The sequence below is a fragment of the Dermacentor albipictus genome, chromosome 1 (genome assembly GCF_038994185.2).
Source record: "Dermacentor albipictus isolate Rhodes 1998 colony chromosome 1, USDA_Dalb.pri_finalv2, whole genome shotgun sequence".
Classification (NCBI taxonomy): Eukaryota; Metazoa; Arthropoda; class Arachnida; order Ixodida; family Ixodidae; genus Dermacentor; species Dermacentor albipictus.
The window spans coordinates 209,665,944-209,681,536 of NC_091821.1; the positions used below are offsets into that span (position 1 = coordinate 209,665,944).

A 15,593-nucleotide genomic window follows, 5' to 3' on the forward strand; every position below is an offset into this window, starting at 1 on the left:
TCGCCCCGTCGCCCATTTTCGTTGGGTTTTCATAGGAGCCAGCCCTGTCGCTGTGAGATGCGCCGCAAAGCTTATGCGGATTGAAGTGGCCCCCCATTCTTGTCTTCAACTGGCGGAGTGGATGAGCGCTGCTCGTGACTAATATTGTCAAATAAAGCTGCGAAGTGCTTAATATACACCACATAGACACAGATTCGGCGCCATCATAAGGTGTAGCGTTTCTTTACTTTAATTATTATAACAGTTTCTTTCTTCTTTCTTGTTTAATCTGGGCTCGTCGGGTCCGCCACTTTCTTCGGGGATCACGAAGGCAGCTCCTTCGCTTTGTGAGTTGTTGCTGTTCTTTATATCGTTGCTGCTGGCCGCTGTTGTTTCATTTCTTCCCACTGAGTGACAAGCTTATGTAGTACAGGTAGCACCCTGGAAGCAGAAAGAGTGCCGACATTTAGTGCTTCAAACGCTTCTATTTTTCTTTCTACAGAAAGTTGAGCGGAAAGGCATAGATGCGAACTCGTTCATTATTACAATAACAACGCATCACAATGAAACGAAAGCGATAATCGGTGCATTTCAATGAGATTATTCTTAAGCTTCTAAACGTCTCATGTTGAAGGGGCCCTGCAACACCTTCTATTCAACGCTAGAAACACAAATCAAGTGACTGCGATAATTTGCAGTGAGGATAGTCTAGAATAAATATTTGAATAGCACCTAATGATGACGGAGATAGAAATAGTGTAATGTTTACTTTCCTCATTCCTCCTCGAAACAAAGTTTCCTCTCAGTTGAGGCGCCGCCGGTAACTTATCAGGGTTCACCACCGACAAAGCTATAGGTGCTCGGGAGTGACGAAGGAGCTGCAAGTAAAACTCTTGCTTGGGCTAGTTGGTTCATGCTTGAAGTAGTAAAGGCAAGGCGCAGAAGACCAGGACTCAGGAAGAACACAAACGGTCTTCTGCGCCTTGCCTTTACTACTTCAAGCATGAGCTAACTAGCCCACGCACGAGTTTTACTTGAGCATATTTCTTCTACATTGGACCCAAGGCGCCGGTCCTGTCGTTTGTGTTCTTCTTCTTGAGTCCTGGTCTTCTGCGCCTTGCCTTTACTACTTCAAGCATGAGCTAACTAGCCCACGCACGAGTTTTACTTGAGCATATTTCTTCTACATTGGACCCAAGGCGCCGGTCCTGTCGTTTGTGTTCTTCTTCTTGAGTCCTGGTCTTCTGCGCCTTGCCTTTACTACTTCAAGCATGAGCTAACTAGCCCACGCACGAGTTTTACTTGAGCATATTTCTTCTACATTGGACCCAAGGCGCCGGTCCTGTCGTTTGTGTTCTTCTTCTTGAGTCCTGGTCTTCTGCGCCTTGCCTTTACTACTTCAAGCATGAGCTAACTAGCCCACGCACGAGTTTTACTTGAGCATATTTCTTCTACATTGGACCCAAGGCGCCGGTCCTGTCGTTTGTGTTCTTCTTCTTGAGTCCTGGTCTTCTGCGCCTTGCCTTTACTACTTCAAGCATGAGCTAACTAGCCCACGCACGAGTTTTACTTGAGCATATTTCTTCTACATTGGACCCAAGGCGCCGGTCCTGTCGTTTGTGTTCTTCTTTTTGAGTCCTGGTCTTCTGCGCCTTGCCTTTACTACTTCAAGCATGAGCTAACTAGCCCACGCACGAGTTTTACTTGAGCATATTTCTTCTACATTGGACCCAAGGCGCCGGTCCTGTCGTTTGTGTTCTTCTTCTTGAGTCCTGGTCTTCTGCGCCTTGCCTTTACTACTTCAAGCATGAGCTAACTAGCCCACGCACGAGTTTTACTTGAGCATATTTCTTCTACATTGGACCCAAGGCGCCGGTCCTGTCGTTTGTGTTCTTCTTCTTGAATCCTGGTCTTCTGCGCCTTGCCTCTACTACTTCGAGCTGTTAGAGGCCGGAATAGGGCGCGTTAACAACCGACACTTCCCCGTTTGCCAGAACACAGCCGGACTAGAGTAGTAGGTATTCGTTCGAGAGCAACTCATTATCATGAACGATTGCCAAATGGCTGACGTGTATGTGCTGTCGCACGGGTCTATAAACTCTCCGTCTATGATAGCGTCATAGACGGAGCATAATACAGGAAGCCTCGAAAGCCGCAGGAGAGAGAAAGCGATCTCTTGTGCGAGAAAGTGGGCTCCCTTGCTGCATGCAGGGATAAATGAAGTGGTGCATAGGCAAGAGTATACGTTTATGTAGAAAAGAGCCAAGGGGTGTTCGCGGCAGAATAAGAGTGCTTCTTTCTGTTCCGGAATTAACTTGAACGTCACGTTTGTTACGCCCATAGTTGTTTTATAAAACAATTGTGCAGTAAAAAATCCGAGGACACCTTAGCACTTCTTATGAGTTTTGAATACGAAAGGATTAATGCCCAATTGAACGGCGCTGAGCGGTCCCTGGAGTTTTGCGCTAGTAATGTACCATAGCGGTGCGTGCTGCCCGAGCCAGCAAGCAGCAGCTACCTGCGGTGCTAACGCAGCAGCCACCGACTCGGCGATGCCCTCTCCACTCACGCAGCACCTGGCGCGCTATCGATAAAAATTTCTATCGAGATAGAAACTGGATACTAAGCATCGAGCAGCTACAAAGAATCCGTGCGCCCGTATACAACCCGGACCCCGATAGTAACTTGATCATTCTGCGGAAACGACATATTCGGCTTACATCGAGACAAAAGACACCCGGGCATGGGCTAAAACCCGAAGAACAGCTTGCGGAATATACAATATGCTATAGATCTGTATAGAAGAAAAATAGCCTACAATTACTGGACGACGATGTGTGAAAGAATTTTCAGCAACGCTCACACAGCAATAGTAAGGGGTCGTATAGCGGCGCCATCATAGTCTGCGGCGCATATGAAGAAGGAATCACGAGCGTTGAGCGCGAGACAGGACGCATTATTGCCAGAGTGTGAGTCACGATTTGAGCCGACAACAACAACAACAACAACAACAACAACAACAACAACAACAACAACAACAGCCACAGGCCAGGACTGGTACGCCGGGACCTCTCGGCGTCTTTTTATATAAATGTGGCCGCGGCCGTCTGCAACGGCGACCTCCACATAGTAAAATTCATTTGCTCCTCGTTTAGCGCAAGGCACTTGATGCGGCAGCACGGATATCATTACACGAGGAGGTTAGCCCTCAAGAGCTTGCAGAGAAGTCGGAGCAGGAATTCCTTCCACAAGCGTCACAATCCTGTGCAGTAGCTTATGTCAGGGATGACACAAGTGCAGATTACAAGGTTATCGAGACGCTTTTCACGCTTGTGGGACTGGAACAAACATTAAATCGTACAAATATGTGCAGCGCTCCATGGGCCGATGAAATCTGTAGGGCGAAGTCCTCTTCCCTAGCACGCACTATACCACGGAGCCAAATCGAAATATACAGACGGGAACCACTACAGAAGAAACTGTAGCCAGCAACAATAATTATGCTGATCCCACGTGCTGTGAGAACCGGTTAGAGCGGAGACTTGGTTGGTGTTTGCTGTGCTTGCTGTTGCTGTGTTGGTGTTTGCTGTGAGGAACGCTGTGCTTGTTTATAGACCATTTGCAAGCACAGATCACACGACCAAATTGGATCCATTTTCATCGCGAAACGCCTCGCCCAACGTAATCTAGCGGGGCTAAAACACCGCGGACGCGTCTGGCAGAAACCAGAGTTTATTGCACGTACTATACACACAAAACCGAACTCGGTGGGGACGATGACGAGGGCCTGACAACGATGGAACGACCACGACTGCATGACGACGACGGCACGGTGGAAGACATGGGGCAAGGGACAAAGAAAGCTACAAGGCAGCTCGCTTACGCCAAGCGCAATTTTCGCTATACATGCAGCGACTCGCTCCACACGAGCATGTAATGTATACACCGACGCTGTCTTATATCGGAGAGCACGAGTCAGACCATAGCTATGCAACAGTGAATACAGCCTCTCCACTGACACATGCGGCTGATGACTGTATTATCAGGCTTGAAATATACGAAACAGCACACTGGCAGAGGCGCAAGAAAACTGCGACTATACGTGCAGACGGTGCTAGAACGGCTGCACGAAATACAACGCGAGTCATGCAGACCAACGCGTTGTCGGCACTTAAAGCGTGCGTCATCGTCCTGTAGGTCGACCAAGTACGCCAAAAGTACTGTCAAAAGATCACTCAACGCACTGGCTCTCGATGCCCCCTGTCTCCTCCCCCGAACCCTTTCGCACGGATGCTGCGATCATTAGGCACATCCAGACGGGAATATTGTTGAAACCGTTCCTCATTAATCGATTTCGACGCAATGGGAAGTATCTAGTGCCGGTACCACACTCACCGGGACGCTCTTTGAATACTGTCCGTTGGTACAGGACCAGCGTGGTCCGGAAAATACTTTTCCAGCGTACGACAACGTCCGTGACCGACATCGCTTTACGCGTGGGCGTGTCCAGTGCTGTCGTCATCGCCCGAGCTCGAATCACTTCTCTGGGACCCAGCTAGCGGCATCATCGGTGGGAGACCTGTTGCGCCGCCCCTCTACAGAAGGTAAGACGTCCCATCAGATCCCCGCCACACCTGCTGCTTCCGCCGGCCCCAGACAAGAATGAGGAGCTAGCTGCTTTTGTCTCCCTTAACTCACACTTTAATTCCATCGCAGCGCATATGAGTCTAAGTAACGGGGTATAGCGAATGATATGTCAAAGACTGCGAAGTTGTATAGGCAAGTTCCAGATTCTTCGGAAGAACTAGAGGTCTGTTTGCCGGCTGCACTTAACGATAATTTCTTACCAGTGTCCTCGTCATACAGCCGCTCCGGAGCTAAACGGGTTACAAACCCAACTGTAGAACCATATCGCCATCACGAGAACCGAATCCACGCTGTTGGGCTAGTGAGGTTGAAGATTTGTAGTACAGTTGGAGTTCGAGTTGAAAATGGAGTTAAGAGGAAGCTTTAGCTCGGGTGCTCCTATGTAAATACATGTAAAAGAAGAATTCGTTTTTCTCGGCAACCACAGCACCGAATTTGATGAGGTTTGTCGCATTTAAAAGAAAAACTTACATTATAGTGACTGTTTGTTTGAATTGTTGATTTAGGTCGTTAATTCTTTATTAAAGATTGGCAAAAACGCAAATTTTCCGAAAACGAAACTATCAGATTTACAACTGTAACTCAGCAATGAAAAATATAATAATATAATAATATTTGGGGTTTTACGTGCCAAAACCACTTTCTGATTATGAGGCACGCCGTAGTGGAGGACTCCGGAAATTTTGACTACCTGGGGTTCTTTAACGTGCACCTAAATCTAAGCACACGGGTGTTTTCGCATTTCGCCCCCATCGAAATGCGGCCGCCGTGGCCGGGATTCGATCCCGCGAGCAATGAAAAACAATATCACAGTTCTGTGAATTCTATCTGATAATACATTTATGGAGCGGACAAAATTGTTATGTTACACATGAATCTGAAAAAAATTAGTGATATTCAAATACAACTTCTGCAGAACCCTTGTACACAACATAACAAATTCACGTAAGATATAAAATGACATATCGAATTCGTCCGCTTTGAATCATCGAATAGATGCCGTTTACAGGGACGCGATATCCGTTCTTGATGAAGAGCTATTTGTAAACTTCGTGCTTCTATTTTTTCGAACTTTCGAATTTTCGAAGTTCTTTTAACAAAATTCAGACCCTAAATCGAAATTCAGCTTCCAACAATCACTAGACTTTCTCTCTGAAATGCAGAAAATTTCATCAATATCGGACCAAGGGTCCGATCTCAGAAAAGCGTTTCTGCGTTTTACATGTTTGAATAGGTCGCGCCGGAGTTGGGTCCGAGCTAAAGCTCCCTCTTAAATACGGGAAAAGCATGCAGTTCAACCCGCAATAGAAGCTGTCAACATTACCTTTGTTCTTCCTGGCAAGTTTATTCTTCTGTTTATTCGTTTCTGTTGTTTCCTAGAGTTTGCTCCTATATTAGATTTTATATATGACTATTCAAATGCAGTTAAACCTTCATATAACGAACTTCAATATAACGAAATTATCTATATAACGAAGTACTTAACTTCATAACCGATTGTCCATTGATCACCATGTATTTAGAACCTGAATATAACGAAGTGTGTTTGTATGCGATTTCAATATAACGAAATTTCACTGCCGCCGCAAAGGAATGCCGAGGAGACAAAAAATTAAAGCTTCCCCGGATGCAGATAGTCAAATGATTGAGTTAGAAGTGGCTACTTGCAAACGCACCTCTCAAATCGCGCGTCGCGCGGCAAGAGCGATCGCCGAAGTGGAGCCGCATCATGTTCCGTATGAAGTCCAAGTGAGGTAAGATCCTATTGCTCCCCGGCAACTGTGTGCTTTAGGTGCAAGTGAAAGTGTGCTAGGGTGAGACAAGAAAGACGGTGACTTCCCCAGTGGTGCCTTCCAGCGTGAGCAAGGGGGAAGAAGTGGAGGGGAGCGAGCTGGTGGTAACGCTATCAAGCGCGCGCGAAGGAGCGGAGTTGGGGGTAAATAGGCGGGTGTCTCGGTTTGTGGCGCGCGTCTCAACCGTGACTGCCCATGGCTCTAAGCACGACTGAGCGCATACGCAGCCGCGCACCCTGCTTTAGAGGTAATCTGCCGCGTGTGCAAAGAGTGGGCGTGCCGAGACGGCGTGGCACCATGTAAGCTGTCTTCCCGCGCGTTTAGTTTTTAGAGGTTGCGCAATCTCGAGTTTCGGTGACCCGCTGAAGCGACAGCCAGACCAAGCATTCGCTCCCCGCTGCCGGCGCTTTTTATGATAGCGTCGTCCCAGTGCGGGCGACGCTATAAGCCGCGGGGGGGGGCGGAGTGCACGCGAAAGTGCGGCTGGCTTCGCTTAATTCGTATCGCCGATGCGCAGACATCATCGACCTACGCAGCAGGGAACTGTATCACTCATCGCCGACTCCCAAATTTATCACAGTGAACTGTTGATTCAAATTTGCTTTCTTTGATTGCCCGATAATTCGAAAAATTCTGCGGTCCCTTTCCGTGTAGGAAAAATCGATCGGCGACTGTACTTACTTGCATAAAAGGTCAAATTTCGATACAACGAAATTACGATATAATGAAGCAAATCGCCGATTTTACCGACTTTGTTATATAGAGGTTTAACTGTATATAAACGCGAGAAGAGGAGAAACCGAGGTGCTCGATTTTGTTCATCATGACCACATCAAACCAATAGACAATGAAGCCAAGGAAAGCATCGGGGAAATTAGCTGTAATTGAATTGACTCCTTCATTATTTTCGACATTTCAATTTCAATTAGAGCTCATTTCCCCGATGCTTTCCTTGGCTTCATTGTCTGTTGGTTTATGTGGTAATATACATATATGTATATATAGTCATATCATCATATATATATATATATATATATATATATATATATATATATATATATATATATATATATATATATATATACAGATATATATATGTATATATATATATATGTGGACTCCGGACTGGATATATATATGTATATATATATATATATATATATATATATATATATATATATATATATATATATATATGTGTGTGTGTGTGTGTGTATGTGTGTGTGTGTGTGTGTGTGTGTGACTTTTTAAATTCAGTCATGTATATGACTATGTGACTTTTCAGTCATTATCACACCACCTGATGGTCATATCCTGCTAGTAACAGCGCAAAATATAGACAAGGGACGAGACAAGAAGACACCACAAGCGCTGACTTTCAACAACGTTTATTCCGAAAAAAACACGGCTTTTTATAAACATTGCCCTCATGTGTCGCAGTCACGTGATCGCACATCATGTGAAACAAGCACTTTTTTCCTTTTATGCACTCAAGATAGCGGTTGCACGTGCAAAAGCTCAAGTTCTTTTTTTGTCAGTTAGCATGCCAGTTTTGTCAGTTAGCATGCTTTTTTTGTCAGTTAGCATGCGTTAGCACGCCGTCCTTGTTACTGACAAAAAAAGAACTTGAGCTTTTGCACGTGCAACCGCTATCTTGAGTGCATAAAAGGAAAAAAGTGCTTGTTTCACATGATGTGCGATCACGTGACTGCGACACATGAGGGCAATGTTTATAAAAAGCCGTGTTTTTTTCGGAATAAACGTTGTTGAAAGTCAGCGCTTGTGGTGTCTTCTTGTCCCGTCCCTTGTCTATATTTTGCGCTGTTACTAGCAGGATGGAAAACCAACAAGCCCAAGCTGCTATTCTAGTGATGGTCATATGTTAGATTAGGTCAGACTACATTCTGCTTGGTGTACGCGCGTGTACCTGGGTTGGGTGCCAGGCAGACGGGTGCATCGTGAGGGTGGTTGCAGAGCCCCAAACGCCGGTCAAACACGGTGCCCGGTGCGCAGCGCAGTCGGTAGGCGCGGCACGACGCACAACTAAAGAAGCCGCAGCAGTCGGCCGGATCTGGGAACAGTCCGGAGGGCCTCCAGCAAGGGCCTTGGCAGCCGTTGGCCTCTACAGGTACCTGCAAAGACTGGCGCGCTTTTACACATCTGCGCTCAAACTCAGCGTTCCACTCACAGTATATCGTACTGCTTGCGAGGGGGGGGGGGGGGTGCAGCCTTTTCCAGATGGTGGAGAGCGCTCGCATGCATTAGGATGAGCTAGATCAAACGACCGCGACGTTTGTTCTTAATGTAAATCTGCCTACAAAATATATGCATCTGTTTTGGCCGGTGCAAGATCCCTGTTTCGTACAGCTCTATATAATAATGTCAGATGCTCAAAAATTGCATGCACCGTATAAACGACAAAGAACGCTGTCTAATTTTTCAGGGGCTGTCTAGTCACGCTATAGTAATAATTGGACACTGACGAGCCTGCCCACCCTGTCAACCAAGAAGCAATGTCAATTCCCAGCTTTGGCCTCTCGCCGAATCTACAGTAGCTTTGTCTACGAGTCTGCAAGAACTGAACGCCTCGTTAACCTTCCAGACGAGGATGCTAGAGGTCCTCCACACTGGTGTGCAGCGCAGCACCTGGTATACGCACTCGATGCAATGGCAGTCATCATGTGTAATAATATTTCAGCATTTAAATGCACTTATAGCAGTCACTCTTAGCTTCCATCCGCTCGACTATCTTTCTATTCTCTCTCCCTCCGTGTTTATCCCCAAAGCTTTTTCGAGGAGCATCCGAAAAGCGCCCGACAGAAAGGATGATGTAGAGATGAGTGAAGCAGAGAGAATGCGTCGATGGAGGAGGAGGCGGAAATCGCTATCGGAAGAGGAAAACTGCTGCAATTGTCTCACATAATGCTGGACATCTCAACCGCGATGTCTTGGGAAGGAAGCGGGGGGAAAGAAGCAGAAGAGAAAACGCTGTGTAGCCAATCCATATCACGAGTATGTACAACGATTTAACATCAACAACAACAACGTAACCATCAACATCAACAACAATCGACTGCAGCGCACGGTCAGCTCGATGTCGGGGTGAGAGCACAGACGGGAGTAGTGAATGCTGGTCCATACCGTCTTTCGCTGTTGCTATAGCGTCCATGTGGGACAAGACTTGGACCGAAAGATAAGCGTCTTCCACGAAGTCAATAAGGAGGGCCTGCGAAGTTGCCGTCGGTCCGAAGGGAACACGAGGCCTATCATGCTCGCTGTACGGATAATGAGGCGACAGGAGACACCACTTGCGGCAGACACCATTCTATAGGCGTTGTGAGCCGAAGGCCTATTTACCCAGAAGTATCATGATTTAAAAAACAACAGTGGACATTACAGAAGAGTGTGTGCGAGGGTTTCATCCGTCGGGTCGTGGAGGTACTTGGAGCAGGAAGAGCCTTCCGGCGGTATGCACGCGTCCTGTGCTAAGCTTAAGAAAGATCGCACGATCGCAGGAAAAGTCTCTGTTCAGTTGCACTTGTTCTGGAGGAAGGCTGCTGCCGATCCTAGGCTTTAGATGGTGTAGGAAAAGAGCCCTGCGAATGACGAGTCGTGCCTCATCAAATCGTGGCGTCCGATGCCATGCTGTCGTGCGCGCCTTTGATCACTTCGTCAGCTTACTCATTGAAGGAAACTCCGATGTATGTGCTCCACCACTGGAGCACCTCGTCACTGGCCCTCTGGGCCAGGGAGTGCACCCTGCATTGGAGCGACACGAAGAGGGGAGTTGCCTTCGAGTCGTACAACACGGCAGCCCGGGCGACCTCGGTCTTTACGAAGAGATTAACGGAACACAGACAAAACTTCCACGAGCTCGGCAGTTGTGCACGTCGCCGGAAAGGAGAGCCAGGCGCACCTGTGCTCCGCAAGTCGGTGGCGCATCGCATGCTCTTGCAGCCTGGGCGGTGGTGCCATGGACAGATGCGGCCGCGTAGACGAGGAACGCGCGGAGTGGAGGAGCGCGATCGGTTCAAAGACATGGGGACCGAACGTGCTGCCGTGCGAGCATGAACGTTGTGCTCCCCTGTGATTGTACCGGTTGCCAGGCTTCTAGCTTGACATCACGGTTAAGAGTTCCCACGTTCGAGGAGCTGTCTTGCCTTCGCGAATGGTTGGCAACTCCAAGTGCAGCAGAGCTGCGTTTCGCTCGCCGCGAGGCTGTGTCGGCTCGTGGCGCTGACGCTCACTGAAGAGCTCATAGGCTTGAGCGTGAAATAATTCGCGACAACCATGTGCGAAACGAAGCGGATACAGCGCGAAGCAGGCGCTGCATCCATTTGCGCCATTGCGTTACACTTGCACCATAGCGTTACGTTTGCATAAGTGGTGGCTTAGCGGCTATGGCGGTGCGCTGTTAATCACGAGGTCGTGGGTTCGAATCCCGGCCGCGGCTGTCTCACTTCGAAGAGGGCGAAATGCAAACTAATGTATTTGGTGCACGAACACCAGGTGGTCAAAATTAATCCGTAGTCCCCCACTAGGCGTGCCTCATAATGCTATCGTGGTTTTGACTCGCAAAATTTCAGAACATGGTTTAATATATTTATTTTTTATTTGAATGAACACTGCAGTCAATTAAATGTTCAATTCTTTTTTTCCTTATCATACAATGGAGCCGAAAGTCTAGGACAGGTACCAACAGGTAGTCCAGGACAGTTTCCGGAAATCAAGGAGGTTATAATGTAACGATTCCTTTCGTTCGATTCTGTGTATATTTTCCCAGTTCTTATCATTCCTTTTTTAACGACCCTGGATGGCATCCTGGCATCGCAGACACAACGGAGTACCAATTGTGATGGACTTGAACACAGGATGAGAAAACAGTGTCCCAGGGCCTCTCTAATTGCACACGGGCGCCATCCTGCCAGGCCTACATTTTAATTTGCCGGTTTATGAACCCATGGTCCCTTATTCGGTTTGGCAAAATGACTAACTACATTTGTACTAGAGGACTAACTACAAAAAAATACGCTGAATTGAAATTAAATTACGGGATTTTGCGTTACAAAAGCCCAATATGATCGTGAGACATGAGGTAGTAAGATTCTCCAATTTAACGAAATAATATATATATATATATATATATATATATATATATATATATATATATATATATATATATATATATATGTGTGAAATGTGTGTGCAGGAGGCGTTGGCATCATGGGTGATGCCCGCTACGCCTTCCGGCTTAAGCATAGAATACTTATGAAAAAATTGACCGGCTAAAACAAACAAACAAACGAGTAAATAGACAGATGCATGCAGTGCGTAACAAAGATAGCTCGGCTAAAATAGACACAACATAGATTTATATTGTACCTCTTTTCTGAGACTCCAGATTAATTTTGACTGCCTGTGGTTCATTAACGTGCACTTAAATGCGCGCAATTATTTTGGATGTCCGAAGTAAGTTTGAGTCAGGAGTTTTATTTCACTTTCTGCCCCCTTCCTATACAGCTTTCTGTTTATTGAGTGCAGAGGCAACGCGAACACTGCTGACTCCAGTTCGTGGCAGGGTTCTCGTTGCCTCTGCATTTCTCGTGTTTTGTGTTGCCATCCTCTGTGTGTCTGCTATAGTCTATAGTTCCAAACCACACCACTGGACAACACAGGGCGCTAGCCAAAGCCCGACGTCGCTATGCGAATGTCGCGGCAGACCGCGGCGATACGTTGACGATAACCTAGCTGAGTCAACCTATGTGTGTACGCGTATATAAAGCAGCCTCTTGTTTGATTGATAGATAGATAGATAGATAGATAGATAGATAGATAGATAGATAGATAGATAGATAGATAGATAGATAGATAGATAGATAGATAGATAGATAGATAGATAGATAGATAGATAGATAGATAGATAGATAGATAGATCTAAACCTAAATATTGGTACGATGTGCGCGCTGCAGCAGATCTGCGATGTCTAATTGCGACGAGTCAATCATACTTTCAGAAAACTTCTTGGCCTGTATTGAAAAGAAAGTTCTGAACTAGAACTGCTCGTAATAGCAGATTTCCGCAAACCGCAGTGACGGGAAAAACTTTATCGAAGGTAAGCTGCCGATGGCAATCAGCACCACGAACTAAAAGCTTTGTGAATTCGGCCCCTCGATCGTAAATGCGCTTTGCCATTGGCTGGCAGCCTTGGCTGATATAGTACATGTCCAGCATCAGGATTGACTCGAATTTTCTGATACAGACCCTGCTTATAGAAGTACTTCATACTCATTTGGGTAAACATCATTTAGTATCAAGGACGTCGAAGCAACGAAAACAGTTCTTTGAAAGCGGGCCCCTAGTTTCGCAGGGTCATCTGCTCCCTGTTTTTTTACAGTAGACAGCAGACGACAGCGAAACCTATGCGTCCGCCGCGCAGAGGGGCACAGCGCAATGCTACACTGACGCGATGCATAAATCGCATAATTGTTGCACGATTTTAGGCAGACCGTATATAAGCCCTAAAGACTGAGTGATGCCGGCCGGGTCTATATGGTCACACACGGTGCACGTTCAAGCGCGCACTGTAGCGCTTCTTCGGGTTTCGCGGAAAGACACAACCACAGTGCGCTCACCCACGATTCACTCGCCGATGCTGCAGTCACGCACAACGCCACCGCCGTCAGCACCGCACGAGGGAGGCTCCGGAGGCAGCGGTCGCCGGAGTCGGCGCGCTGCAGGGCTAAACTCATGATGGAACTGTCACTGGTCGGCTACCGCTTCAGTGCTCCCTGTATATACAACTTGTCGAACAAAGGCCATTACTGACGTTTTCATTACGGCTCGGCCCGACGAAAGCCGGCGAGATAAAAGGGCCCGCGCGCATAAAAAGGTCGCGGGGCCGCACAAAAGCGTCGAGGGCCGCAGCGCTCCGAACGCACCCATTCCGGCCGAATGTGGGTCAGCGCCCGAGTCCGATGCTCGCTTTAGGGACACGCGTTGCGAAGGCGGCTGGCCGCGGGTCTAGGCGCACGCGAGCCGGGCGTCGCCCGCGCGCCGGATGCACCGCGGGGGTGCGAACTTTGCTTTCTTTCTCGCGCCCAGCGTTGTGCGTTGTGGCTGCCGGTGGCCTTGAGTGTGGAGCCGCCGAGTGTATTAACATGGAGATGCAGCGCGCGTAGGGCTGTGGGAAAGTTGCGAGTACACGTGCGTCACCATGTGCTCAGTGGCATCGAGCGGTCCATCGAAACAGCGCACCCACCGGCTTGTTTGAACGACGACGGGCAAAAAACTGACAAAGGAATAGAATAAAACGTTAATTTCTCCAAACTGCAGCAGACAATTGCCTAGTGTGTGTGTGTGTACGTGTGAACAGGGCTGAAGGTCTCCGTTCAGTGGAGGGGGCCCCCTCATATATAGGGAAGTATAGCGCACGCACATTCACACACGCTCTCTCTCTCTCTCTCTCTCTCTCTCTCTCTATATATATATATATATATATATATATATATATATATATATATATATATATATATATATATATATATATATATATATATATATATATATATATATATATCGTCTCATAAGAAGCCAGCAAACAATGACACCAACGACAACATAGGGGAAATTACTTGTACTTACTAACTCAATTCAAAAAATGATAAATTAATGGATATGAAAGTGGATGAAAAAACAACTTGCCGCAGTTGGGGAATGATCCCACGTCTACGCATTACGCATGCGATGCTCTAACCAATTGAGCTACCGCGGCGCCGTTCTTCCATCCACATTCTGGGGGTATTTATGTGTTAGTGCTAGAACTAACACTCCCAGAGTGCCGCTTGCATTGTCGTATGAAGTCGATGGTATTATAAAAGCATAAGAAAGTAACATAATAAATATATATGAAAAAAAAAATAAAACCGCCTCCCTTCGCTATATATTGAGGCAGCAATTAAGGGTATATATATATACGTAATGTTTACCAGGGACATTAGGGCGCACTGACCCGGGAAACTATGTACTACATATCTCCAACAAGCAACGATAGGCAAGAACACACATATACAGAACGAAAAAGGCGCTACGCGGCACTATAACTCGAAGAGCAATTTCAAGAGCATCTATAGCCCTAGTTTGAGGGAGCACATGTTGCTCCGGTGAGCACATATGTATTTGGTTAAATAATCAAAGCTTTGTGCACAAATTTGTAAAGCCTACTGTCTGCATATATGTGTGCTCGACGTCGCATGTAACTGTTAGTCCAACATAAATTACATAATGAAGAACACAACCGTTAATCTCACTTTTGCATAAGACTGTCGTTATCACAGCATAATAGGCCGCGGCCAGACGCGATAGTAGTGGCTTAGCAGTAACTTAGTAAAACCTACTAAGAAGCCTTTCTGGCTAGTAAAGGCAGCACTTACTAGCTTTGCTAGCCGCTGGCTAGTGCAGAATTAGTAGGAAGGTAGTGAAATACATAGTAAACTAGTGAAAGCGTGCATTGACTGACTATTTACTAACTTTATTTTGAAGAGTGCACGGTGTATGCACCGTTACATACCGCTGAGCACGAGGTCGCAAGTTCGTATGCCAGCCGAGGCGGCCGCATATAAACAAGAGTGCAGTGAAAAAATGCTCACGCATGGATTTTCTGACGTGCGTTGGGTGCACGTCAAAAAAAGGCCAGGCGGCCAAAGTTGATACGGAGCCCTCCACTACAGCGTCCCCCATAATAAACCACTTTGAGGAAGTCATAGACGGTAGACCCCAAAATTTAGTTGCTCAAAGTTCGAGATTCGCCTCCATACAGCGCAGTAACGCACACACACAATTCTCATTTCATGGGCTTTCCTTTTATTCACTTTTCATTCAGCTTGCTGGCGTCCTCCGTAGCTGCAGTGTTCCTCAATTGCTGCCCGCATTTGCCGTCTACTGTAGCAGTAGTCGACGAGCGCGACGTCGGCAAACTACGTGAATGCCAACTAGAAGAGAATAGCGCGGGAACGCTTCTACCGTGTGTTTCAGGTGACGCTTGCTTACAATTATTGAAAAACGAAAGAGTAAGTTTTGCGGACAGAAATCCATAGCAGTGGTGGACGTCAGAAATTACGCCGTAAATTGGTCAATACGCGTCTTAAGTGTAACGTTCACGAACAAACTTTTAGTTA

The 15,593-nt window shown here is 46.8% G+C and overlaps 1 protein-coding gene across 1 annotated transcript; it reads right to left on the bottom strand.

The window, feature by feature from the left end:
* Window positions 1-204: 204 nt before the first annotated feature.
* On the bottom strand, window positions 205-13,642 carry LOC135906687 (uncharacterized). Its single transcript, XM_065438242.2, has 3 exons — window positions 13,053-13,642; window positions 8,347-8,551; window positions 205-420 (listed from the first exon to the last, which is right to left on the bottom strand). Exons 1-3 carry the CDS (start codon window positions 13,167-13,169, stop codon window positions 374-376), a joined length of 369 nt encoding a protein of 122 aa, XP_065294314.1. The 5' UTR covers window positions 13,170-13,642; the 3' UTR covers window positions 205-373.
* Between the last annotated feature and the right edge of the window lie 1,951 nt (window positions 13,643-15,593).

Excerpts from the sequence above, each read along its gene's own strand:
- LOC135906687 (XM_065438242.2), bottom strand. The coding sequence starts at position 13,169 with ATGAGTTTAGCCCTGCAGCGCGCCGACTCCGGCGACCGCTGCCTCCGG. Across the intron at positions 8,552-13,052 it reads CATCGGCGAGTGAATCGTGG|GTACCTGTAGAGGCCAACGG; the intron begins GTGAGCGCACTG and ends CAGTCTTTGCAG. Across the intron at positions 421-8,346 it reads CTGCCTGGCACCCAACCCAG|GGTGCTACCTGTACTACATA; the intron begins GTACACGCGCGT and ends TTCTGCTTCCAG.